This window comes from Marmota flaviventris, chromosome 19 (assembly GCF_047511675.1).
Source record: "Marmota flaviventris isolate mMarFla1 chromosome 19, mMarFla1.hap1, whole genome shotgun sequence".
In the NCBI taxonomy this organism is placed as follows: domain Eukaryota; kingdom Metazoa; phylum Chordata; class Mammalia; order Rodentia; family Sciuridae; genus Marmota; species Marmota flaviventris.
The window spans coordinates 31,934,515-31,958,891 of record NC_092516.1 but is presented as its reverse complement, the minus strand read 5'-3'; the positions used below and the strand labels follow the sequence as shown (position 1 = coordinate 31,958,891).

The 24,377-nt window shown below is 46.5% G+C and overlaps 2 protein-coding genes across 7 annotated transcripts; one reads left to right on the top strand and one right to left on the bottom strand.

Annotated features, from left to right (window-relative positions):
- Positions 1 to 139: 139 nt before the first annotated feature.
- Bud31 (BUD31 homolog) lies at positions 140 to 7,671 on the top strand. 4 transcript variants are annotated; one of them, XM_027953250.2, is made up of 6 exons: positions 140 to 325; positions 1,218 to 1,353; positions 1,909 to 2,031; positions 5,512 to 5,634; positions 5,832 to 5,998; positions 7,438 to 7,671. In XM_027953250.2, exons 3-6 carry the CDS (start codon positions 1,938 to 1,940, stop codon positions 7,486 to 7,488), a joined length of 435 nt encoding a protein of 144 aa, XP_027809051.1. In that variant the 5' UTR covers positions 140 to 325; positions 1,218 to 1,353; positions 1,909 to 1,937; the 3' UTR covers positions 7,489 to 7,671. The 4 variants fall into 4 exon arrangements, with proteins under 4 accessions (XP_027809051.1, XP_027809053.1, XP_027809052.1 ...); XM_027953251.2 differs by lacking the exon at positions 140 to 325 and adding an exon at positions 356 to 465; XM_027953252.2 differs by lacking the exon at positions 1,218 to 1,353.
- Positions 7,672 to 7,770: 99 nt separating this feature from the next.
- On the bottom strand, positions 7,771 to 24,371 carry Ptcd1 (pentatricopeptide repeat domain 1). 3 transcript variants are annotated; one of them, XM_027953239.3, is made up of 9 exons: positions 24,215 to 24,371; positions 21,606 to 22,105; positions 19,724 to 19,864; positions 16,159 to 16,377; positions 15,441 to 15,542; positions 12,751 to 13,452; positions 11,586 to 11,702; positions 10,744 to 10,926; positions 7,771 to 8,238 (listed from the first exon to the last, which is right to left on the bottom strand). In XM_027953239.3, the coding sequence occupies exons 2-9, from the start codon at positions 22,077 to 22,079 to the stop codon at positions 8,062 to 8,064; spliced, it is 2,115 nt and encodes a 704-aa protein (XP_027809040.1). In that variant the 5' UTR covers positions 22,080 to 22,105; positions 24,215 to 24,371; the 3' UTR covers positions 7,771 to 8,061. The 3 variants fall into 3 exon arrangements, with proteins under 3 accessions (XP_027809040.1, XP_027809041.1, XP_027809043.1); XM_027953240.3 differs by having other exon boundaries at positions 24,221 to 24,371; XM_027953242.3 differs by lacking the exon at positions 11,586 to 11,702.
- Positions 24,372 to 24,377: the final 6 nt, after the last annotated feature.

Genomic DNA, 24,377 nt, shown 5'->3' with positions numbered 1-24,377 from the left:
CCGGGACCTCACGGAGGCCGGCTCACGAAACCCGACTGTCTCGCGAGTCGCCTGAGTTTAGTTCCGCCTACATACTGCCGGGCTACAGCGCCCCTACTCTCCCCGCCTGGGGAAACGCGAAGCTGTGCGGGCCACCTTCCGGGAAGTGAGGGCAAGGGGCGACAGCGGCGCCGGAATTCTATACAGGCAGCGCTTCGGACACCTACCGTGACGTAATCTCCGCGCGAGGTGGGGCGGGGCTCCACGGGGGCCTCACCCTGAAAAGACCCCCGAGGGGCGGAAGCCGTCAATAGAGAAGCGGCGACCCTAGGTGCCTTGGTTTCCGGTGAGTGTTTTTTTCTGTTCTGAAGTATTGTACTTTGTCACCTACAGCCTGGGACGACAGCTGAACTGGCCGGGAGGGCAATCTGAGGGTCTGGACTGAGAGGCCGGAGTCGGCGCCTTTTTCGATCTGCCGAGGTCATGGTAGATATGAGGTCTTCTTTGCCTCTTGGCTTTTCACGCCGTTTTCTCTGCCGGAGCTGTTTTCTGATTACTGCTTGTTTTTCTAGGCCGTTAAGATCCCGTCCTCTTTGTGAGCCTTCCCTACTTTCTGGCTGTAATGTCTTCACTCCCCCTCGCCTCTTTTCCAGCCTTTGTATACCGCCCACCACTTCTTTTCTCTTGGTCTGCTTACCCCGCTAGAGCCCTCCTTTGAATCCCAGATTGGGCCAGGGCCCTCGAATTTCTCTGGATCAGAGGAAAGTGATGCTCTTGCTACCGACTCTGCGCCGTGGGGGCAGGGATCAGAGTCCATCCATCTTTAACTTCTGTGCAGGACCACCGATTTAGGAATCAGGATCCCCTAATCAGAGTCAGACTTTGACAGTTTCCAGTTGTGCAACTCTGAGACCACCTCTTAGTTTGATTCCTCGTCTGTAAGTTTATGGAGAGATTATGAAAAGAGGCGCTCAGGAGTAGGGGTGAGACCTTATAAAGGGATCACAAAGTGAGACAGACTCAATGAGTTTGGGAGACATGAGTCTCCTATGCTTAAAGATAAGAGATAACCTGAGCTCTCCTTGCCAACTAGGAAATGCTATGTAGTCTGAAAAATATGCTTTGCTCTTTAGATTTGGACTTGCCTATTGTACGGACTTTACCTGACTTTATAGATCACGTTCCTTGGATCTGAACGTGACTTTGGCAATCAGCTAATCTACTCCCTAATTTTACAGATAAGACTGAAGACCAAAGAGGGAAAGTGATCTCTCCAAAGTCACTAAATAATTGGTAGCGCTAAATAAGAATCTAAGCCTGTAACTGCAGAGACCAAAGAGCTTTCTATTACACTCCTGGGAAAGAAATACTAAGGTACTGTGGCTTTATAGCCATCTTTTCCCTTTTAAACACTCATCCGTTTTCCTCCCTCAGTTGTAGCCCTCACACTGTATTGTAATTGCCTTTTCACTTGTCTTTGTCTCTACGATAAGGTCACCTTCTAAGAGGCAGGGGCTGTGTTTTAATTGCTTATTCTGTATTCCCAATAACCAGTACAAGCCCAGGATGTAGTTGATGTTAGTTAATAACAACACAGTCTGTTAAGCACACTACACACCAGGCATGTTACGTTATAACATGAATTATAATAATTCACAATGATCCCATAAGGTAAGGTCTGTTAACCCCATTTTACACATAAAGAAACCAAGATTTAGGGAGGTTAAGTAGCTTTCTAAAAATCACAATGAATAAGTAGAAGAACCAAGATTTGAACCCAGGCAGTCTGGATGTTGAGCCGCCCCCTCCCCCCATAGTTACTACCCTGGGCCACTTCAAGGAAGTGAATGTTTTTCCAAAACAGTGGCTGGCAAAGGCCTTGGGTAATCTGAGACTCAGAAACCAATGTATTTAATTTTCCTGCTCCAGGTCTTTGTACATTATCTTGTGGGAGGAAAATGCCTAAAGTCAAAAGAAGCAGGAAAGCTCCCCCAGATGGCTGGGAGTTGATTGAGCCAACACTGGATGAATTAGATCAAAAGATGAGAGAAGGTGAGTGGGGTGCTTCTGTAGTGGGCTGACAGAAGGTTGTGGGCTTAGGTACCTCTGGGGCCAAGCACAAATTCAGTATAACAACATAACATTGGCATGCTTTGTGTATTAAGTCAGAATGCTGAAAGTGCTGGAAATAACATTGATGAAATTGTCTTCGAAAAAGTTGTTTTAACCAATGTGAATACAAAGCTTGAGGGAATATAGGTCAAATAATCTAACCTATTTACTATTTTGGTTGTGTATTTAAAATCATATATAGTTACTTGAAAATGCTACTCTTTAGGAAACATCTTTACTCACTTTCTTGTGACGTGGGTCTTTGACACTATTTTCTTCATCAGTCTTTCCGTCATCTAGGAGTTTCCTAGACTGCACCATTGTTCTTCCCTCTGTGTGATCTTGCACTTTGTGAACCCATGTAATATGCTATCTTTGAAGTCTTTATCTGAAGCCACAAGTCTGGATTACCATTTAAAGCAACTGTTTTTGTGGTGCTGAGATGACATCTAGGATTTTGTACATACTAGAGAAGTGCTCTACCACTGTCCCCAACCCCTAAAGCAACCTTTTAAATGCTTGTTTAAAACAAATCAAACCACTGTTATTATGAGGTCATACCTCCAGCAATCATTACTAAATCAACGTTAAAATACTTTGCTTCCTGTTTTCACAACTAATGGTGCTAGGTAGCTTCTATTAAGTCCCCAGAACTTGCTGTAATCAAGGTCATTATGGACTGAAAGATTTCTTGTCCGAACAGCTCTATGTCAAGTAAAGATAGGGGAAATGGGAGTGAGCTGGAATTTAAAAAACAAAAACAAAAAAAACTACTCCTCTTTTAGGGAGTGATTTTTTTTTTCTTTCTTTTTTTTGGTGGTACAGGGATTGAACCCAAGACAAGGGTTGACTTTGAGAGGGTCAGTTTACCTTGTATTTAGACGTGGATTTTTTTAAAAATTTTTTTCTTTTTTTAGTTGTATTTGGACACAATACCTTTTTATTTATTTTATGTGGTGCTGAGGATTGAACATAGTGCCTCATATGTGCTAAGTGAGTGCTCTACCACTGAGCCACAGCCCCTACTTTTTTTTTTTTTTTTTTAAATCTCCAAAACAAAGTAGTCCTTCTTATGGAATTTATTTATTTAAACTCAAGGGTGCTTAACTGCTGAGTCATATTCCCAGCTCTTTTTATTTTTAAGACAGGGTCTCACTAAGTTGCTGGGGAGGCTGGCTTTGAACTTGTGATCATCCTGCTTCAGCCTCCATAGCTGCTGGGATTACAGGCATGCACCACCTAGCTCGCTCTCTCATTTCTATTTGTTACAGTTTTTCAGCATTTCTTGGCCCTCTCATTGTTGATAAACACATAAGCTTCAGACCTAGTTCATATTATTCTTATTTCCACTGTAACAAAAATCCAAGTGTGTGTGTGGGGGAGAGGGATATATATATATCTGGCTTTAGTGTTGGGAACAAACACTTCTCTGGGGACAAAGCAGACTGGAGAAAGGCAAAAGCTACAGCCTTAGAGTTGCTTTCACCATATGAGAATGCAGGCTTAGCACTTCCAGACCTGCCAAATTGAAAGTCAAGGATGGCTCCATGACTCTGCCAGAGAAAGGATTAGCTTCAGGATGAGCAAATGAGGATTTCAGGTCTAGATGGTTCAAATCCAAAATGTTGTTGAGAACCAAGATTATCCAGATGTACAGGGTATGGCACTTTGTCTTCCCCACTGCCATTCCTTGAGCACCTAGAGCAAGGCCTCCCCACAGCAAGCACATAGGCTCTCTGAGTCTTTCATACCTATCTTTTTGCTTCAGTCACAGAATTGTTTGTTGAACTGAATTATAAAAACTGAGTAATAGAATGGCTTACAAGTTGGTTGGAAAATAGAGGTATAGTTTTCTTGATTGCTTCTTGCCTTTCCTTTGCCCTAAAAACTGAGAGGAGGTAATAGACAAAGATCGACTGGTAGTTGCAAAGACAGAAAACTGCCTTGCAGCAGGTGTGAGTTCCCTCTGATTTATGTGCATTGGAGGAGATGTCTCCTTCACACCTTCTGTGCTGAAAACCTTCAGGCTGATCATTTGTTTTGGCTCTTCCTAAGCAGTAAAGGATTTTGGCTGGGAAATGAAACTGGAGGTACCTCAAGGATGATTAGATCAGAATGAACATCTGTAGGACCAGGATTACTTTGAGAATTTATGATGCTATAGAAAGAGATCCAGAGAGACAGACTAACCAGGGTGTTAACAGAGGTTATTGTTCAATGATTTTTTAAAAAATCTACATTTTCTAATTTATCTAGTTTAAAAGACTAAATTTTTTCAAAAATATGTTCCAACTTTTTCTTTTTAAATTACTTTATTAATATAAATCACATACTATAAATTGACCCTTTTAAAATGTATGTTCAGAGACCTGTGCAGCCATCACCACCCTCAGTTCTACCTTTGTATGAATAGACTACACTTTGTTTATTCATTGCCACCCCCCCCACACACACACACACACCAGGGATTGAACCCTGGGGCGCTTAACCACTGAGCTGCCTCCCCAGCCCTTTTTTGTATTTTATGTAGAGACAGAGTCTCACTAAGTTGCTGAGGCTGGGTTTGAACTCGAGATCCTCCTGCCTCAGTCTCCCAAGCTGCTGGGATTACAGGCGTGCACCATCGCACCCAAGTGTTTAATCCATTCTTGAGTCGATGGACATTTGGGTTGTTAGTACTTTTTTTGGCTTCTACAAATATTCTCGTATAAGTCTGCACATACATGTATATTTTCAGTAATCTTTGGTGTGTATCTAAGAGTTGCTGGGTCATATGGTAACTCTTTAGGTTTGACTTCTTTTGTATTTTTGAGGGATTTAAACCAGGGGTGCTTTACCACTAAGCTACATTCCCAGCATGTGCGTGCACGCACGCGCGCACACACACACACACACACACACACCCACCACCTTTTTTTGTAGTTGTAGATGGACAGCATACCTTTATTTCATTTGCTAATTTTTGTATGTGGTGCTAAGGCTTGAACCCAGTGCCTCACACATGCTAGGCAAGCACTCTGCCACTAAGCCACAGCCCCCACAGCCCTTTATTTAATCTTTGAGGCAGGGTCTTCATCAGTTGCTTGGCTGGCCTCAAATTTGTGTTCCTCTTGTTTCAGCTTCCTGAGCTGCTAGGATTACAGATACGCACCACAATGCCCATATATATTTAACTTCTTGAGAAATTGTCAGATTGTTTTCCACAGTGGCTACATTATTTTATATTGCCACCAGCGGGGTATGGAGTCTGATTTCTCCACGTTGTCCCTAATACTTGTTAATGTCCTTCATTTTGATTATAGCCATTTTAGGGGGTATAAAGTAGTATTCATTCATTATATGTAATTATTGGAAAACAAAACATTATCCTGTGTAGACTAATTCTGCTCCTCAAAACAAACATACTTTTTTTCTTCCCAGCTGAAACAGAACCTCATGAGGGAAAGAGAAAAGTGGAATCTCTGTGGCCCATCTTCAGGATCCACCACCAGAAAACCCGCTATATCTTTGATCTCTTTTATAAGCGGAAAGCCATAAGCAGAGGTAATTGGCTAAATTCTCTCTTGACCCTTTAAACTTTCAGAATTAAGTAATGATTCTCATGCTTGTAGCCTCAGCAAGCACCATGAATTGTTTTTTTTTTTTTAATCACTAAAAATGGGCAAATTTTTCTTTTTAATCAAGGGTGGAGGCAGGTTTTTTACACCATGGTCTGATATCCTTTCCCAATCTTTTGACAGAACTCTATGAATATTGTATTAAAGAAGGTTATGCAGACAAAAACTTGATTGCAAAGTGGAAAAAGCAGGGATATGAGAACTTGTGCTGTCTGCGGTGCATTCAGACTCGGGACACCAATTTTGGAACTAACTGCATTTGCCGGGTTCCTAAAAGCAAGCTGGAAGTGGTAATGCCTGATGATCGAATTTGACATTGTTTTCACTTCAAAACTCTGCCCTAATTGACTCCAGGGGGGCTTATAGCATTTGGTTTGGCTGGAATGCAGTTTTGTCACTAGAATCCTGCTGGCCATCCCTCCCAGGAATGAGTTCCCTGTTCAGGGATGGGGCTTAGAAATCTTGTTAAGTCTGGGGCCAGCCTCAACTCCACCTTTGGGCAAATAACAATCCCTTTCCTTATTTAGGAAGTGGTGGTGCAATACCTACCTCTGAGGTAGTGAGAAACAGTATTAGGAAAGGATGGCTGGTCAGTAGGAGTTCCTGTCCCTTTCCCTTCAATCCACTTTAATGTCACCACTTATTTCTTATCAGAACTTTCTGTTTGACAGCTAGGCAGGGCACCCCAGGAATGGTGCTGTGTGTGTAACAGGACCTGAGCCCCTCTTAAATGAAGCTGCAGAAAAAGGCAGGCATTAGATATTGGCACTTACTTACCAATTAAGTAGTCGTGTCCTGTAGCCCCTTGGCCAAGTTATTGGCTCAGCTAGAGGTCAGGCCAGATGACCCAGCTTGTCCTTTTTTCCTCCTAGCTTCCCACAGGCGCCTTATTCCATGGTATCCTTTATGCTGCAGTGAGTTCCTAGAGCTTTGGCTCAGAGCCGAGGGCTGTAACACAGTGGCTAGCTCTGCCTGCACCATGTGGAAGCTCATGCATGGGCATACTCAGCAGTGGGAAGGGCTGGCTCTGGAGGGAAGGCTGTGTTGTGAGCATGATGAGGGCAGGGGTGGCAGAGCACCAGAAGTCTCTGTCTTCTGAGAGCCCCAGGATTCCACAGGGGTGTTGTGACAGAGGTACTGCATCAACCTAGCAGAGGCTACCTTCAACTTGGCTGAGTTTCAGCAGAGGATTTTGTTTGCTTAGACTAAACTCTTGTTCCTCAAAAAAAGAACTGGAAAAATAAAATTAACATAAACCACTGCTCTAGGGCCTTTAGTCTGCTGGGCAGACCCCAGCCAGACACTGGGCATTTGGGATAAGACTCTCCTGTAAGCCACAGAAACTCAAGTGTATACCTTTCTGCCCCAGTGTCCTAGCAGAGAGGAACCTTGAGACCCCTGGCATGAGCCCTCTGAGCAGTGGCACCTGCCTCAGCTCACTGGTAGAGTAATGAGACTCATCCACACAGATTTTTTTCCTTTTTGACAATTGTGTATGTTGAATTTATGTATTAAATGCACACAAATATAACTTCAGTGTGAAGAGTAGCATTTCCCATTTTCATGAGGGAACTGAAGTTCCTCTGTCCAGAACTAATCCAGCAAAGGTTTCTGAGATGTGTTCTGCAGGAAATACACTGTGTTCTGCAGGAAATACACTTCTTAGACGGAGGGTCAGGGTATATGGGTGTGCGACCAGGTGCAGTAGCTTAGCTGTGCTCTGTTGCAGGGGCGCATCATCGAGTGTACACACTGTGGCTGTCGGGGCTGCTCTGGCTGAGGCCATAGGCCTGGCCCCTCTCCACCCTGGACTTTGGACCTTGCAGGCTTCTGCATATCCTGCCACGGCTTCTTGGGAACAGCTCTTCTCAGCAGTGCCTCAGGCGTGAGTTGGAGCACCTCTACAGGTGAAGGCTTTGGTGTTCACCAGATGTGATTTGTAAAAATAAAACGTTGAAACCTCTTGGGCCTTATGTCCATTCTTTGAGAGTAACAAACTGGAACCTGGTAGGAAAATGCCAGGCCCCAGGGAACAGACACCTCTATGCTTAGTCCTGGCTCCATCTCATACGTACTGTGTGACCACAAGTCACACAGCAGTGATGGGCTGACAATCTCTCAGGTGAAATTGATCTGAGATGATGTGTAAAGATTGCTCTTGGACCTGCTGTGGCAGGTGCTCTTGGGCACCCTGGGCCCAGTGTTTGTCCTCATATCTGTACCCATAAAATGCTGCATTTCCAACTCAAGAAAGGTGACACCAGCATGTTTGCTTGTCTTTATCATGGAAAGGACTCCCAGGACTCCCATCAGGCACCAAGGTCCAGGCACTTTGTTCTAGCTGTGCATTCTGTTACCTGCCCCCAAGGACTTCATCCACACCAGCATCCCTGATAGTGTCTCTTTTGGGCTTGGTCCGGAACTCCTGCCAGGGGTGGGGGGTTTCCTCTGCTGGCATCACTTTCAGCCACTGCTTATAATAAGCTCGGAAGCCATCGATCTTCTCTAAGTACGTGTTCTTCCCTTTGTACTGTAATTGGAAAAGCATGGAATTCAGGGGAGTCCTGGTGATCAGAATCACTGTATATCGTCTACAGCTATTCTCATACCCCAGCAGCTGGCTCAGTCCTTGGGGAAGCTGTCCCTACTGTTCTTGCTTCCAGGAGACTACAGGGGACAGGGAAGAATATAACATGAGCATTGCCACCATTAAGGAAGAAATTCCAGCCAGGTATGGTGGCAGACACCTGTAATCTCAGTAACTCAGAGACTGAGGCAAGAGGATCTTAAATTCAAAGCCAGCCTCAATAATTTAGCAAGGCCCTTAGCAACTTAGCCAGAAAAAGTCTAAAAATGAAAAGGGGCTGGGGATGTAACTCGGCAGTAAAATGCTCCTGGGTTCAATCCCCGGAACTGACATATATACATACATACATAAATTAATTCAAAGTAATTATATGTGGCAGGCTATCTGTCCACTATCTGTCCAACAGTCATTTTTCTTCCTGAATGTGTACTGTACTGTTCCTCAATCCATAGATGTCACAGAGCCCCCAAATGAATTGCTGGGTCCCCCCAATTCTACCTTCTCCAGAACAGAGCCTCCGACTCCCTTCTAACTTATCACCTTGGGACTACTGAAGCCATCTCCACAGAGGGCTGATAAGAAAAGGAGAAACAAAATACACCAGGTACTGTAAGAACGTAGGGGATGGAGGACAAAATAGGCAAAAGAAAAGAATGATCAGAGATACAGAGCATTACCACATATGATATAAGGTTTGATTAAAAAGATTGTAGCAGGGCTGGGGATGTGGCTCAAGCATACGTGCCGCCCGGGTTCAATCCTCAGCACCACATACGAACAAAGATGTTGTGTCCCATGAAAACTAAAAATAAATATTAAAAATTCGCTCTCTCTTTCTCTCTTTAAAAAAAAAAAAAGATTGTAGCAATTCTGAACTTGAATACACCTAATATAGCCAGAGAGAATACAAAAAGCAAAACCTGACAGTCACAAACAAATATAAATAATTTTATATTTCCATAATTCGGAGTCTATGATTTGAATATAGGAAACTTTAGGCCTCAGGGTGTCTTGTGATTGTTGAAGATTCCTAGTGGCAGAGATGATCCACTAACCAGAAATTATTTGCAACATGCAACTGAAAGAATAGTATCCAGAACTGGGCTGGGGTGTAGCTCAGCTGGTAGAGCACTCACCTCCCATGCACAAGGCCTGGGGTTTGATCCCCAGCACCACAAAACAACCAACCAACAACAACAATAAAAAACTAGTATCAGAATATATCAACTCAGGAATCCATGGGAAAGAGTCAAGATGCCTAGGTACACCCTCTGCCTGGTATATACCCTGCCCTGTCTTGAACATTCCTACCCAGCTTTCAAAACAGCACTCAAGTGCCATTACTGGCAAAGTGTCCCTGAGCCCCTGGTCACATGGCTCAGCATGCCCTTGCCCATTTACTGTCTCTCTCCAGGCCACGACTGCCCTGGATGCTCTGTCTCCACAGGGTCTGCATAAATCCAAACACCAGAGCCTGATATCCTGAGAGCAGCAGCAAGAGAGATGTCCATTATCAAACAAATCCCATCACTACCTGCTGCTGTCCACCCACTAGACAGAAGTCTACTAAGCACCAAGCAATATGCAGGCACTTGGAACCCAGGTAGACAAGGCAGACCATCTCCACCTCTAGAAGCCTAGGATTTAGGAAAGGCAAAAATCACAAAGAACGGACACCATGGCATAAAAACCAAGGGCTGTGCTGGATACAGTGACACACACCCATGATCCCAGCAACTTTAGAGGCTGAGGCAGGAGGATTACAAATTCAAGGCCAGTCTCAGGAACTTAGTGAGACTCTGTCTCAAAAATAAGAGAAACTGGAAAGCTGGGGGTGGTGACGCACACCTGTAATCCCAAAGGCTCAGGAGGCAGAAGCAGGAGGATTGAAGGTTCAAAGCCAGCCTCAGCAAAAGTGAGGCACTAAACAACTCAGTGAGACTCTGTCTCTAAATAAAATACAAAATAGGGCTGGGAATGTGGCTTAGTAGTCAAGTACCCATGAGTTCAATTCCTGACACCAAATAAATAAATAAATAAGACTTGGGATTTAGCTCAGTGGTAGGGCACCCCTGGGTTTAATTACCAGCCCCAAAATTATAAATAAGGGAACAGAGCTATATGTTGGGAGATGGGGAAGACAGCAGCTGGGCACCTCTGAAAAAGGGCTATTTAAGCAGACCTATGGGAGAAGGACCTAGAGGAGTCACAAATATACTGAGGTAGGAAAGAGGAGAATGGGACTCACTATCAATAATGGGAAGACATGTCTGCCCTTGAGAGAGCCACACAAACAAGGACTCACTAGGTATGGCCTAAGGGCTTTAGGATTTCTCTAAAGAGAAGCTGCTGACATTTTAAGCAAGGAAATGCCAATCCCAAAAGGTCAGAAGCAGGAACAGCAATGATTAAGGAGACAATGAGCATTTCAGAGCTTGGTGCACATACCCTGTCAAAGGTGGGTGGGTACTCAGCTGCAAACTCCAGCTGGCGGATGACCACTTCATTCACAGGGACCCTGTTATGCTTCATGTCCTTCAGGATGTCAATGAGATAGGTGTAGTCCAGCTTCTTGAGGGCTGCATTGATGAGAGTGCTGTAGATGTGGGTGTTGGGGGTCATCTGGGATTTCTAGAACACCACGGATATCACACAATTAGAAAGATGATATTTGTTAGGACAGAACAGTCTGCTGTGGCTGTCTTGTGGCAGCTACTAGGAATGCAATGTGGAATCTCATAGCAACAATAGGCTGTCCTCCCCCTCCAAAAGGAAGGCATGTGTTCTCCCTGAAGAACTGAGATAACTGACAGGCAGAGAAGGAGGCAGGAGGCAACCACTTTCTCACTCGTGGATGAGTTTTCTGGTGACAGACAAGTGTGGTCATCAGAATGTGGTGGTCAGCCTAGAAAAGCAGCCAGCATTGGCTGGGTGACACAACAGTGAATACAAACATCCCAGGAAGTGGCGCTCTGCTGTGATCAGGTGAAATCCATTTAGCAAAGTCCCTCTGCAGTGTCAGGTCCCAGACCTGTCCCCCACCTCTCCATCTTCCAGACAGGAATACCCTCTGCTTTCTGTACTAATTCTCACAGTGGCTCACCAAGATCAACTTGCTCTAAAATGGCCATTCAGCAGCAGAAAGGAGCTATCCTACTTGCCCTGCCCCAGTGCAGAGGCCTGGGGCCCACTATTCCCTGGGACTCCCAATTCGCCCACAGATTTTCTTCCTGAGCACCCAAGTGTTCCCCAGAACCACAGGCACCCTACTTGGGCCTAAGTCCCCTCACCTTCATGTCTGCAAGCAGCTGCAGACCATCCCTGGGCCTACGACACCCAATGGCCAGGTTGCAGAACGTCTGTAGGTTGGGGATAATTCCCCTTTTTGCCAGGACTGGCAACAGCGCCTGTGAGGGCAGACATGTCATTGTAACCTGTGACTTGTGACCCACCAACCCTGCTGAGGCCTTCCCATGAAGCCCTTGGCTGGATGCTGAAGACTCCAAGGGCACAGCTCTACTCAGAGGCTTCATGGCTCCCTCTGCTGACAGCAAAGTGTCTCTGGCCCCAGCTCAGCACTCTAGGTCCAAATACTGCCCAGTTTTCCTTGCAGGACCCAGCTCCTCAGCATGTGCACCCTGACTGCCAGCCTACTGTCCCTTCTCTATGATTGCCCTTCATATCCTGCCTCCCACCTGCTGCCTCCAGCTTCTCAGCCAGCCAATCAGTCTGAGGACAAGCTGCCTCAGCGGCTCAAGATTCAGAGCAGGAGGCAACGCTGCCCACAGTGGGAAGTGCTGGCTGAGGGAGCGCCAGGCCTGGTATGAAGAAGAGGATGTCCCCTCAGCCTGCCTGAGTCAGGATGGACCACTGGGGAAGGGCTCTGTCATATTTAACTTGTCCACTGTGGGCATGAAGGCAGAGGCAACATCTGTCACCTTTGACTCTCACAAATGCCCAGGGCAGTACTTCTGGCAAAAAAAAATCACACAAAATCTCTTTATATGAATGGCCAAAACCCTGTCAAAAGCCCCAACACCTCCACCTGTGAAGCCATGCACATACAAGTCATGCCTCCTGATTTGCTCAGTAGAGAAATGAATAGATGTGACGCTCTGAGAAGTGTCCAGAGTGGAGGGAGTGCAGCCTTGCAGTGTGTAGGGTGAGGCCACTCGGGCTCCAGTGCCGGGCTGAGTGGCACCGCAACCCTGTTTCCATCATATCTCCTTATCAAGGTGATGATGACATCTCCCTTCCCCACCAATCTGTGAGCTCCATGAAGATGGCAGGGGATAGCAGGGGTGCACCTGGCTGGCTAGTGGCTCAATTTCCAGACTCACCAGGGCCGGACCTGGAACAGGGTTCCAGATACAGATGAGCCACATTCCACAGTCCAAGGGTCAGGAACAAAGAAAGAGTCCCTGACAGCCCAGAGCCTGCTCTGGAGACCCTCACCTTTGCCCCTTCCAGGTCTCCCAGCTTGCTCTTCTTCCTCATCAGTGTGTTGAAGAATGTCACATCGGCCTCCACCTGGTGCCTGTCTAGGATGGTCAGCAGTGAGGACTCCGCAGGGCTCCCAGGCTTTACCACCTCAGCCAGCAGTGTAAGGGTTTTAATGTCCGGCTGGAGCCCGTGCTTTTCCATCTGGCCCAGGAAGCCCTCCAGGCCCCCTATCAAAGCTAGCCTGTCAGCAGGGGTGATCACTGTCCCAAAGGAGACCACAGCTGGGGAGACAGTTTCCAGGGTCAGGAGGTTGATCTCCAACTCCAAGGGAGATGGCTTCAGAGCCACTGGGGTAAGAGCTGCTGTGTGGTCAGGCTCTGCCTTGGTTTCCACCTCAGATTGTGCCTTACTGGGCACTAGGGCCTCCCGAGGCTCTGGAAGTCCCTCAACTGCCTGAGAAGGTTCCAGAAACAGCTCCCTCTCCAGGGCCTCCACATGTACTCTGGTCATTACACCATCAATCACAGAAGAGCCTCTCCTCCCTGCCTGCTGCCTGCCTGGGGGCTGGAGCAGGACTGTCTCCTCTCTGGGTCTCAGGAGCAGCCTGGAGGCCACTTCTGGCTCCCCCAAGCCACAGTCCCGAGCTGCCCCTAACAGCAAGTTGTAGCCATGTTGGGTTGGCTTGAGTCCCAGGCTCAGCATCTGCCTCCACACCTGTAGGAGGAGACAAACATGAGCTCAGTGTTCCCGCCTCCTAGTAGAGGTGGGCACTGGCAGCAAGCAGACAGCAAAATCAGAAGACATAAGAAGGTTGGAGTGTATCTCACTGGTACAGTGTTTGCCTAGCAAGCACAAGGCCTGGATTCCATCTCCAGCACCACCAAATTAAAAAGGAGCTTTGCACGTATAATGCAACTTTAGTCCCTGCTCATGGGAGCCTGAGGCATGAAGATCACCTGAGACCAGAAGTTCAGAATTAGACTAGGCAACACAGTAAGACCACATCTCAAGAAAAATGTCTAACCTGACACCAGGCTCTGACAAATAAGAATCGTCAGAATTCTGAAACTCCTTCCATGGGAGGCCTCACAGGGGCCTGCAATTCTTCTCCTTCTTCAAGTTCACCCCAAAATTGTTCTCACAGTCTCATCCCTGTGCACATCGTTAAAGCCCCATACCTAAGGGAGAGATGGCCAGAGAGGCTAGGTTCTGGAAGCAGCAACTCCTGAGTGCCTGCTACATGCCCAACTCCTGACTTAAGGGTGCTGAGGCCAACAGAGAATTCTCTTGAGAGTCCAGCACAGGGCAACATGGAGCCAGATTCGGAGCCAGCAGATTGCAGGGCTGGGTTCAGGCCAACTGCAGCTGAAGTCTTGCACCCTCATTAGTTGTGAACACTGAGTCTCCACTTGCTCATAGGACATATTATTTTCATCTCCACTGCATGACATCTAGTACATTCAGTGTGTGATCAACGGATGCAGCTCTGTTCATATCTGGGTTGCTCTGACACATTTCTAAGAGACCACAGAGGTCCCCTCTGCTTTGTGGGCTTAGCAGGAATCTACCCTCAACCTGGGGTTAGGGCATACGTCTGACACCCTGCCCTCCTCAGAGATGTGTGTGCAGATGTAGAGGAACAGGTTAGACCCTAGCTGGATGAGTCTTGCAAGAGGGCCACTGCCCACCACAGCAGTGCCTTGAAGAGATCCAGGATCTTGGCAGACATACCCAACAAGGAATGGCTGACAGATGGAGATTTATGGGACACATACACCATCCTATGGCAGTTGGGATTCAGGGTCTAGTGTCAAATAAAATGTCAGTTAAAGGCCCAGCTTTTAGTGGCCGTAGCACCTCAGGCAGGTACTAACTTTTGTGAGCCTCAGTTCCCTCACCTGAAAAATGGGGCTAACAGTGTCTAGCAGAAGCAGTTCACCAGAGTGTAACACAAATAGGCCACTGCTACAATAGGTTACTTCTAAGAAGAACAGATCAGTTCAAGGAATGAGAGAAACTACCTACATCCATGATGGCCAGCTAGCCACTACTTCTAAGGGTTCTGCATCGGGAATGGGAGCATCTGACCCCAGACTGTTCCTTGTAAGGGCACTCAGACTCTGTGCAGGGAGTTTGCTGAAATGCAGATTTGGACACAGGAAGTTTAGATGGGGCTGCTGCTGCTTGTTTGGAGCATACTTTAGGACAGTGTGACTTCAGAAGTAGCTGTGCACCAGCACTGACACCAGCTTCCCACATGATGAGGAAAATTATCTCTGGGGGCTGAACTGGGATTAGAGCTGCAGGTTTGACTTTGGGATTAAGTACACATTTCTGGGTCACACTTGCAGATGCTGAGTGGAGAGAAGAGGGGATGTGGAGTGAGCTACGGCAGTCAGGGACCATGAGCTAAAGGGGCCTGGGCTGGCCATCCAGCACAGTGGGAGAGGTATGGGCTGGCTGTGTCCTCACTTGAGGACCAGCCCTGGTGTCTCCATGGACCTCATCTCCTGAGCACCTGTAAAATGAGAGCGGTGAGCCTCACAATGGCTGCTGAGAAAGACAAAATATGGCAAATATAAAAATGCTTGGCATAAGGCAGTAGCAAAAACTCAGGAAATGCACAAAGGATCATTGTTTTGCACTCCTGGTGCAGGTGCACAGTGGAAGGAGGGCAGGAAGGCAGAGTGGAAGGGACAAACCTGCAGGGCGAGTCGGAAGCCTATCTTCTTGTCCTGGATGCAGCCCATGAGCAGGAAACTAAAGGTCTCTTCTGTGACAGCATGCCCCTTGTGGATGATTTCCTGGGAGGGAACAAGGCGGTTCCATTGAGAATCTGCAACAGGATCCAGGCCCAGGTGCCTGACCCCCTAGGGCCAGAACCAGGCTCATGTGTCTTAATGAGCTGAGTGAATAAATATGGCACTTGGGGCCAGTTTGGAACCAGCTCCTGAGCCAAACATCCACCTGCCAGTGAGTGTGGGCAGCACCTCTGCATAGACCACACCCTAGCAGCCATGTTTGGCAGCCCTGGCCTCAATGTCCCAGCTCTATCATCAGCCAGCTATGACCATGAGGGCAAGGCCCCCAGCTCTCTGGCCTTGGTTTCCTCATCTGTGAAAGGACAGGTCTTCTAGAATCTTTGGAACAACCCCACCATCATGTTGTGCTGCAGTGTGTCTAGTTCCACTGGCCCCTTGGTGTGTCAGGTTTGGCTCTCCCCTCCTTGAGACGTCCCTTCCACCTCTCAGTACCTCAAGCCCCTACTCTGGCCCTCCAGTCAGTACAGGGGCTCCCCACCCCACCACTGGTGGCTTCCTGCCCCCCCACCCTGCCCCACAGCCTACCACTGTCTCTGCCTCCAACCTGCCCTGGTGGAACTGGGCCCAAAAGGGAGAAACAGGGAGGGGGCTGTCCCACCTTGAACACATCAAGGCACATCCTGAGGTCTGAGCACTTGGCAGCCATCTTCAGCAGAGCATGGTATGTCTTCAGGTTGAACTGGACATTTTTAGCCTGGAGCTGCTGTCGTAGTTTCAGGGCACTCTGAAGGGCAGAGTCCTTCCAGGGTGACTCGGCACAGACATTGAATAGGGCTGTGTATGTGGCATCTGAGGGCTCTAAATCCCGTTTTTTCATCTGTTGAAGTGAAGGAAATTTAAGAGGTAGTACCAGGATCAGTTGGACGCAGAGAAAAGCAGCTACCCCATAGGACCCTAGAGAGGTCTCTATTACTATAATCCACTGACCTGAGGGCTAAGGCTGAGCCAAGGGACATTTCAAAGGGCTAAGGCTGAATCAAGGGACATTTACATATCTAAACCCAACTCTACCAGAGGGACTCTGAAAACTGAAGATTTCACCCCAGAAATTCCAATGAGAAATCATTCTCGCTGAGCACCTGGTCACTTGTCGAGACTGCTCTGGGCCTGGGGTGTTTGCAGCAGGGGCCTTCCAATCCCTAACCTCAGGTCCAATCAGATCACCCTGATTGGCAAAGGGCCACAGGGTGGATCTGTCTGGGAAAAGAAGTACAGTGCTCACTCACTGAGGGGTCACGGGCAAGTGAGTTTTCCTTGCAGAACTGGGAATGAAACCATCATCCTAAAAGAGATGCAGGGGCTGGTAGGAGAGTATAGGTTAGTGATCTTGGGTGGCTCCCCACTCATTTGTAGCAGCCAACAACAATACTCACTCTTAAGACTACCCAACCTCTACATCACACTCTGGGAATGAGGCTAACTCGGGACCTGTAAAGCCTCCAGGTGGCTGAGGAAGACACTGGAGTCAGAGCCTACTAGTAAAGCCAAGCACTCACTATTGCCTGGAGAAGGTCATCTGACCAATGAGGGCAGGTGACCAGCTGCTAAAGCACTGAAAAGAGCCCTGCTAGAGTCAGGTCATTTGGGGCTCAAATCCCAGTTTCAATGCTCTCCTACAGGGCAACCATGGACATGTCCATTCTTCTCTGAGCCTGAATTTCCTTATCTGAAAAGTGCAGGTGGGCTGTGTGTGATGATAAACACCTGTAATTCAGCTAACGGAGTCTGACGCAAGAGAACTGCAAGTTCAAGGACAGCCTGGGCAACTTAGTGAATAAAATAAAAAATAAGGAGTTGTGTTTGTGGCTCAGTGGTAGAGCACTTGCCTAGCACACGTGAGGCACTGGGTTCAATCCTCACAACCACTTAAAAAGAAATAAAATAAAGGTATTGTGTCAATATACAACTAAAAAAAAGTTTTTTTAATTAAAAAAATAAGAAGGGCTGAGGATATAATATCGTGGCAAGCTGCTTTTTCCAAAAAAGTACTTTTTTTCAAAAAAAAAAAGGGGGGGGAGTGCAGATGATAATCTATTCTTGGAGGAAGATGTACACTCTGTGTTTATCATGTATTTGATAGGTGTGGACAAAGGACTTACTACATGTCCTCAGTGGGAACCAGTAGTGATCAGAGCAAGCAGAGCCTATCCTCATTAAGCATTCATTAGAAAAAGAAAAATAAATGGCAGATGATCAAGTACTCACAAGCAGTCATAAATGCTGTGAAGGATACCCAGAAAACAGGGTGAAAAGGGAAAAAGTATAAGAAAACACTGGAGAGACCTAGCAAACACCACTTTCACCAAGTGACCAAGGTTCACATCATCAGTAATAAGACGTGTTGATGCATGTGCACCCTGACATGAAAGGGTACTAACCTCTGTGATAGACTTTTCCCACACCCCAACTCCTATCTCAAGAGAAAGCACCAGCCAAACACACTGATGGGTCTGTACCAGACCTGACCAGTGCTCTCCAAAACTGTCATAGTTGTGAAAAACAGGGAAGACTCATAAAACGTCACAGACTGCAGGAACTAGTGCCAGTCTGAAAGCCCAGAATGCACACAGGAATAGAAAGAATGGAAAAACTGGTGAAATCCAAATAAAGTCTGGAGTTTAGATCCCAGCCATGCACTGATATTGGGTGTTTTCTTTTGACGAATGTAGTATGGTACTATATGATGTCAATATGGCAAAAATTGGGTGAGAGGTATGTGGGAACTTTCTATACTGTCTCTGAAACTTTTTTATAAAGCTAAAATTATTCTAAAATAAAATGTCTATTTAAAAAAAGGCCTGTAATCCCAGTGACTTGAAGGCTGAGACAGGAGGATTACAAGTTTGAGACCGGTCTGAGCAACTTAGTGAGGCCCTTCTCAAAATGAAAAATAAGAAAGGGCTGGGAATGTAACTCAAAGGTAAAGTCCCCCTTGGTTTAATCTGCAGGACTACATAAATACATAAAAAAGTAAACATAAAATACTAATTAGAATACATCTATAATCCCAACAACTTGGGAGGCTGAGGCAGGAAGACCACAAATTCAAGGTTAGCCTGGATAACTTAGTGAAACCCTGTCTCCAAATAAAAAGCACTTGAGGGCTGGGATATAACTCAGTTGGTAAGTGCTTGCCTCACATGCACTTGAGGCCTTGGGTTCAATCCTCAGTACCACACACACATCAATAAGAACAACAACAGGCAACAAAGGATAGAGAATGACAAAGGCTAAATAGAGAAGCCTGGCTTCACTGAGGTGGTGATAAACAGGGCAATCACTTAAGAATTCTGAAGATGTAAAGGAGAATTGCTACTGAATGGGTGACCAACTTCCCCCTTTTCTCCTTGCCCATTAGCTGGCATGTGAACTCTTTTCTACCAGCTAGTTGGCCAGGGAAGCCTTCTGTCTTCCTGTGCCATGACTATTTATTAGGTCTTTATTTATTCTGCAGTACTGGAGATTGAACACAAGGGCACTTTTACCTCTGAGCTAACATCCCAGACCTTTTTATTTTGAGCAGGGTCCCTAAGTCTATGTAGGTCTTTTAAAAGCTGTCATGCTATTCTACCATTTGTAAGTGCAATGACTCCCCCTTGCTTCCAGCTATAGATCATTGGACCTGGAGTGCAGTGACCCAAGTGACAGGAAGACTAAAATCCCCAGAAGCCCCTGCTGGGTAAAGGACCCCCAACCTTCTGGCCTCAGTAGACAGGCTCTCTCCCACAGGTCTACCGACCTCCCCAGCAAGCCTTTCTTGACTCATGAAGGAAATAGCTTCCCAATGATGACACACCAAAGAGGTAAATGAATGGAAAGTAAAATGATCTTCCAGAAGGAATAAAAGTACTTTCTCATGTGGAAGCCAGTGCATGTGGGTGCCATATGCAGGGGATAAAAAACAACATGAACCAGGAACAGTAGCAGAAAAGGAAGGAGCTGTGTGGGCCCATGGTGGCCCAGGCGGGTGCTGAAGGTGTCATCTCAATTAATACCCAAGATCACCTTCGTTTTATAGATGATAACTCTGCCACCAGGGAGCTTAAGTCCTCCACCCAGAGTAAAGCGCCAGCAAGTGGCACACTCAGGACCTGTACCCAGCCTTATGGTCCCAAAGCCCATACTCTCTAGAGCCTTGCCCCACTACCATGTGGCACACTCACATCATTGTAGAGCCCGAAGGCCTTCTTCAGGTAGCCAGCCCTCCCGCAGCCTCCAATCAGCACCGTGTAGTTGTACTCGAGTGGCTGCAGTTGCTCCTCCTTTAGCATCTGCCTCTCAAACAGGTCCAGGGCTTCAGCCAGCTGGCAGGAAAGGGAGACAAGGTGAGGATGAGACAAGGGCTTAGGATGGCCTCAGAGACCCTCAGTAGAGGGAGGGAGGAACCATCCTGACATGGTGCAGGGCAGCAGCTCTGGGTGACTACAAACCTCCACAGACCACAGTTGCTTTAGCCTCATCTCTACTCCCCGGTTCAATCCTTGGTTCACAGGGAGGGATGTGGCTTCATAGTAGAGCATTTGCCTGGTTATGTGTGAGGCCCCGAGTTTGATCCTCCAACACCAAAAAAGATTATACATACACACATACACACACATATGTATATATTTTTAAATCCTCAGTTCACTACTTCACCCCTTAATTACTTTCATCTGTTAATTCAAATAATTACTGAGTCCTATTATAAGCCTAGCAAAATCTATTCACTAGCTGTGAATAAGAAGCTCCTCCTTCATGAAGCTCATGTTGTAGTTGGAAAGACAGACACAAAGTGCAGTAATGAAGAAATACATATGTATTTATGAACAAAAATTAAAGCAGGGAACACTGGAAGAAAGGTACAGGGGATTCATCTTTAGGAGCCAGGTGGCGCATAAACAAAGACCTGAAGAAGGTAGGGGAGGGAGCCAGGAGGCTCTCTGAGGGAATAGTCAGTGCAAAGGAGTGGGCCTGGAAGATGAATGAGAAGTTGGGGTGCTGAGGTGAATGAAACAAAGTAAGAGATGAGGGTAGAGAGATAATGGAGGAGTGGAGGATGAGTGTGGCAGATCTTGCAGGCTCCAAAAAAAAAAAAAAAAAAAAGCCTCGTGAAGATTTTGGCTTCTCTTTATTTCTTAACTTTTCATTGAAATGTACACAAAAGCAAGAACAGTATAACTACAACTGTAAATATCTAGCCAATCCTGTTTCACCTGTAGCACCTGTAGCTTGCATGCCCCCTCCAAATAGTATGTTTAAAGCAAATCTCAGTGATCCTCTCAGTTCATCCATAAGAACTTCAGCACATACCTCCAAGAGACTTTTAAACACAACGCAATATCATTATCAGTCCCCACGAAAATAACCTTTTTTCTCTTTTTTTTGGTGCTGGGGATTAGACTTAGGGCCTCAAGCATGTTAGGCAAATTCTCTACCACTAAACTACACCCCAACATAAATGCCACTGAATACACTGGGAATTTGGGGGAGATGATTAACTCAATCTGCCTTCTGTTTAACATGACAGCTCTGTGCTGTGATTGACAGCATGGCAGGAAGTGACCAGAGCAACAAGTGTTAAGTGTTCTAATAGCCGAGAAGGGCAAAGAGAAGGCCTTTCAAGAGTGGGGCTGTGAGAAGTACTTAGGGCTAGCGACAGACTGGGGGTAGAGTTGGTAAGAGAAAGAGAAGAATGAAGCATGACCTAAGGAAGTTTGGCCTTGGCAATGGAATGACAGGATTGCCATGAAGTGAGGTGAAGCGTGGGAAAACAGACTTGAATCTGTACAGGTGCCTGTGTGGATAAGCACAGGGAGATGACAAGGAGGAAAACCGATACACTGATCAGAGTCCATGGGAAGAACACAGCTGGAGATATACACCGAAAACTGCAGCTGGGGAACGTCAATGCCATGAGACTGATGGGTCAGCAGGGTAAATGATGCCAGGGAAGAAAAAGGGCCCATGGACCAAACACTGAGCATCTCAACATGTATTGTGGGGAAGGCTGGGTGGCCCCCCACAATATACTGAGCTGCAGGAAAGCCAAATCCCAAGGTTCCTCACCTTTCCTTCCCTAATTAGGCGTTTACACTGAAGGAAGTACCAATATGGGGTGTTTCTTGGGCCCTGCCATGATTTTGGCTCCAGTTCCCCTTCTTCATCTTCCTCAATATTCTGTTCCCTGAGTCGTAGGTCATACAACTGGGGTGTTGATTTGTGGAATATCTTCCGGGAGGAGTATTTATTAGAGAGGGTTCCAAAGCTCTCCTCTTCCTCTTGAGGGCCTGTGGAGCTGGGCTGGCTTGGGTCAGAGTGGAGGCTGCTCATATTCTTCTGGCTCCCAGATTCAAAGGCAGCTGACAAAGGGGAGCTGCTGAAGGCAGCTAAGGCTGGCTGAGTTGGCCCCACAGCCCTCAGCCACACAAGCCCCTCCCTGCCTCCTGTCCACTGGGCTCCAAGAAGGTCAAAGTGCTGGAGGCCCAAGAGCCCCAAGGGGCGGGCCCGAGAGAATAGGCGGACAAGTCTCACCGGGTCCATCTCTGTCTTTTCTGTCCCACCAGGGCCTGGAATACATCAGGAAAAAAAAGAAGTCAACTCAAAATCATAGTCACTAAAGACAGAAGGAGGACAGAGAAGTGGTTAAAGTGGGCCCTGAGGTTAGATTCCAGCACTGTCAAAAAACTATCCATATGCCCCTGGGCACTCACTGCTCCAACATCAGTGTTACCTCTAAACTGAGATTAACGAGGTTACCCACACAGCACTGTAGCAACAGGTGAGATCGTGATGCATTAGATCAGCTTGGGAGGCTGAGGCAAGAAGACTGTGAGTTCAAAGCCAGCTTCAGCAACTTAGAGAGGCCCTAAGTAACTCAGTGAGACCCTGCCTCTAAAAAACGGGATGTGGCTCAGTGGTTAAGTGCCCCTGGGTTCAATCTCTTATACGAAGCACGTAGCACAGTGCTGGCATTGTCAACACTTATTAGATAATAAGCTATTGGTATTATTAAATCATGATCTGTGAACATGGACACTAAAGTCAGAGCCAAGTTAGAGTCCTAGAACCTGTTACTTGACCTTCCTGTGCCTTGATTGCTTCAACTGTAAAATGAAATTACATGAGATGCTTTTAGTACAATGCCTGGCATTTAAGAGGTATTCAAAATCTGTAGTTATTGGGCTGGGGTTGTGGCTAAGTGGTGGAACACTCACCTAGCATAGGTAAGGCACTGGGTTCAATCCGCAGAACCTCATAAAGATAAATAAATAAAGGTATTGTGTCCTTTTACAGCTAAAAAAAAAAATATATATATATATATACACATATATATATATATATATACACACACATATATATATATATATATATATATATATATATATATATATATATATAAAGCTGTAGTTACTATCACTTATTAGGAAAAATTTGTTGTTGGCATTCTAGGCCTCTGCAAAGGGAAGCTAACTCAAGTGTTTCTTTTATGGAAAACTCGTGTGGACAAATAGGGAAGAGCTGTGCTGTCCAAAACAGCCACTGTGGCATGTGGCTACCGAGCACTTGCAGTGTGACCAGTCTGAAAGGCAATATGCTTTAAGTGTAAAATACACATTGGATTTCAAAGTCTTTTTTTACAAAAAACTAGAATCTAAAATACACATTAATAACTTTTAAAAGTCCTGAAATATTTCAGCTATGCTGGGCTAAATTATTAACATTAATTTCAAAGTTTCTTTTAATTTAATGTGACCATTTGAAAATTTAAAATTACTTATGTGTTTGATACATATATATTGTGTGTGTGTATATATTATATGTGTGTGTGTGTGCTTAACCACAGAGTCACATCTCCAGCCCTTTTTTATGTTATTTAAAGACAGAGAAGGTCTCGCTGAGTTGCTTAAGGCCTCCCTAAATTGCTGAGGCTGGCTTTGAATTCAGGCTCCTCCTGTCTCAGCTTCCCAAGGTACTGAGATTACAGGCTTGCGCTAGTGTGCTGGGCCTTGCATTTTATTTCTTTTGGACAGTACTGACCTAGAGATTTCAGCCTGCATACTTTAAATCCTTTAATTTAAAAAAATCAGAATAACCAGCTAACAGCAGGAAAATATTTTAAGGTATGGCTGTATTGGATGGTTGCCAATGGAAAGACCTCCGAGGTGATAGAAGGTTGAACAGATTAGTGACCAAGACGAGGTAAGGAAGAGATTTGCTAAGGTCCTGCAGCAGTACTATAGCAATATATACACATTCAGGCTGCGCTAGTATATGTGCTTCTCGTTCGATGTATTAAATAGTGATATCCTATCATAATTTCAAGGCGGAAACCAGTGTAAACGTTAGATCGAGGTGCGCAGACGCCGCTCGAACACTCATCTCCGCCTGAAATACCAGGCGCTGCTAACGCTGCTCGGTCAGAGACAGAAATGCCCACTTTCACACAGAGAAAATAAAGGAATTTTCTTACCAGGTCTGAAACCCTGAATTAGAGACTCCCAGCGCCGTTCCCCCTTGGAGGGACCCGCTGGACCCCAGACGCGCTCCAGGACCCTCGGGCCAACCCTGACCCCTCTCCACCCGCCTTTAGAGCCCGGTCTCCTCCCACGACGCCCCGGCCCGGCTCAGGCTCCGCCGGGTCCGGGGACTCCTGCGAGGAGCCAACAGGAACTCACTCGAACCTTCCAGCGAAGTGAACGCCGCCCGGGCCTCCACGTCCCCGAGTCCACTCCCCGCGGCGCCCTCAGGGTCACCCTCTGCGAGATGCGTGCCTCAACCCGGCCACGCGCAGGCGCAAGCACATTCCGCGTCGCGAACTCGCGCGCGGGCCGAAGCAGG

What these genes read in the sequence shown, in the direction of transcription:
- Bud31 (XM_027953252.2), top strand. Translation starts at nt 1,938, where the DNA reads ATGCCTAAAGTCAAAAGAAGCAGGAAAGCTCCCCCAGATGGCTGGGAG. An exon ending in AGATCAAAAGATGAGAGAAG is followed by an intron (nt 2,032 to 5,511) that starts GTGAGTGGGGTG and finishes TTTTCTTCCCAG; the next exon opens with CTGAAACAGAACCTCATGAG. An exon ending in CTAAAAGCAAGCTGGAAGTG is followed by an intron (nt 5,999 to 7,437) that starts GTAATGCCTGAT and finishes GCTCTGTTGCAG; the next exon opens with GGGCGCATCATCGAGTGTAC.
- Ptcd1 (XM_027953239.3), bottom strand. Translation starts at nt 22,079, where the DNA reads ATGGACCCGGTGAGACTTGTCCGCCTATTCTCTCGGGCCCGCCCCTTG. An exon ending in CCTTCGGGCTCTACAATGAT is followed by an intron (nt 16,378 to 19,723) that starts GTGAGTGTGCCA and finishes TCACTTCAACAG; the next exon opens with ATGAAAAAACGGGATTTAGA. An exon ending in TGTGCCTTGATGTGTTCAAG is followed by an intron (nt 15,543 to 16,158) that starts GTGGGACAGCCC and finishes GTTCCCTCCCAG; the next exon opens with GAAATCATCCACAAGGGGCA.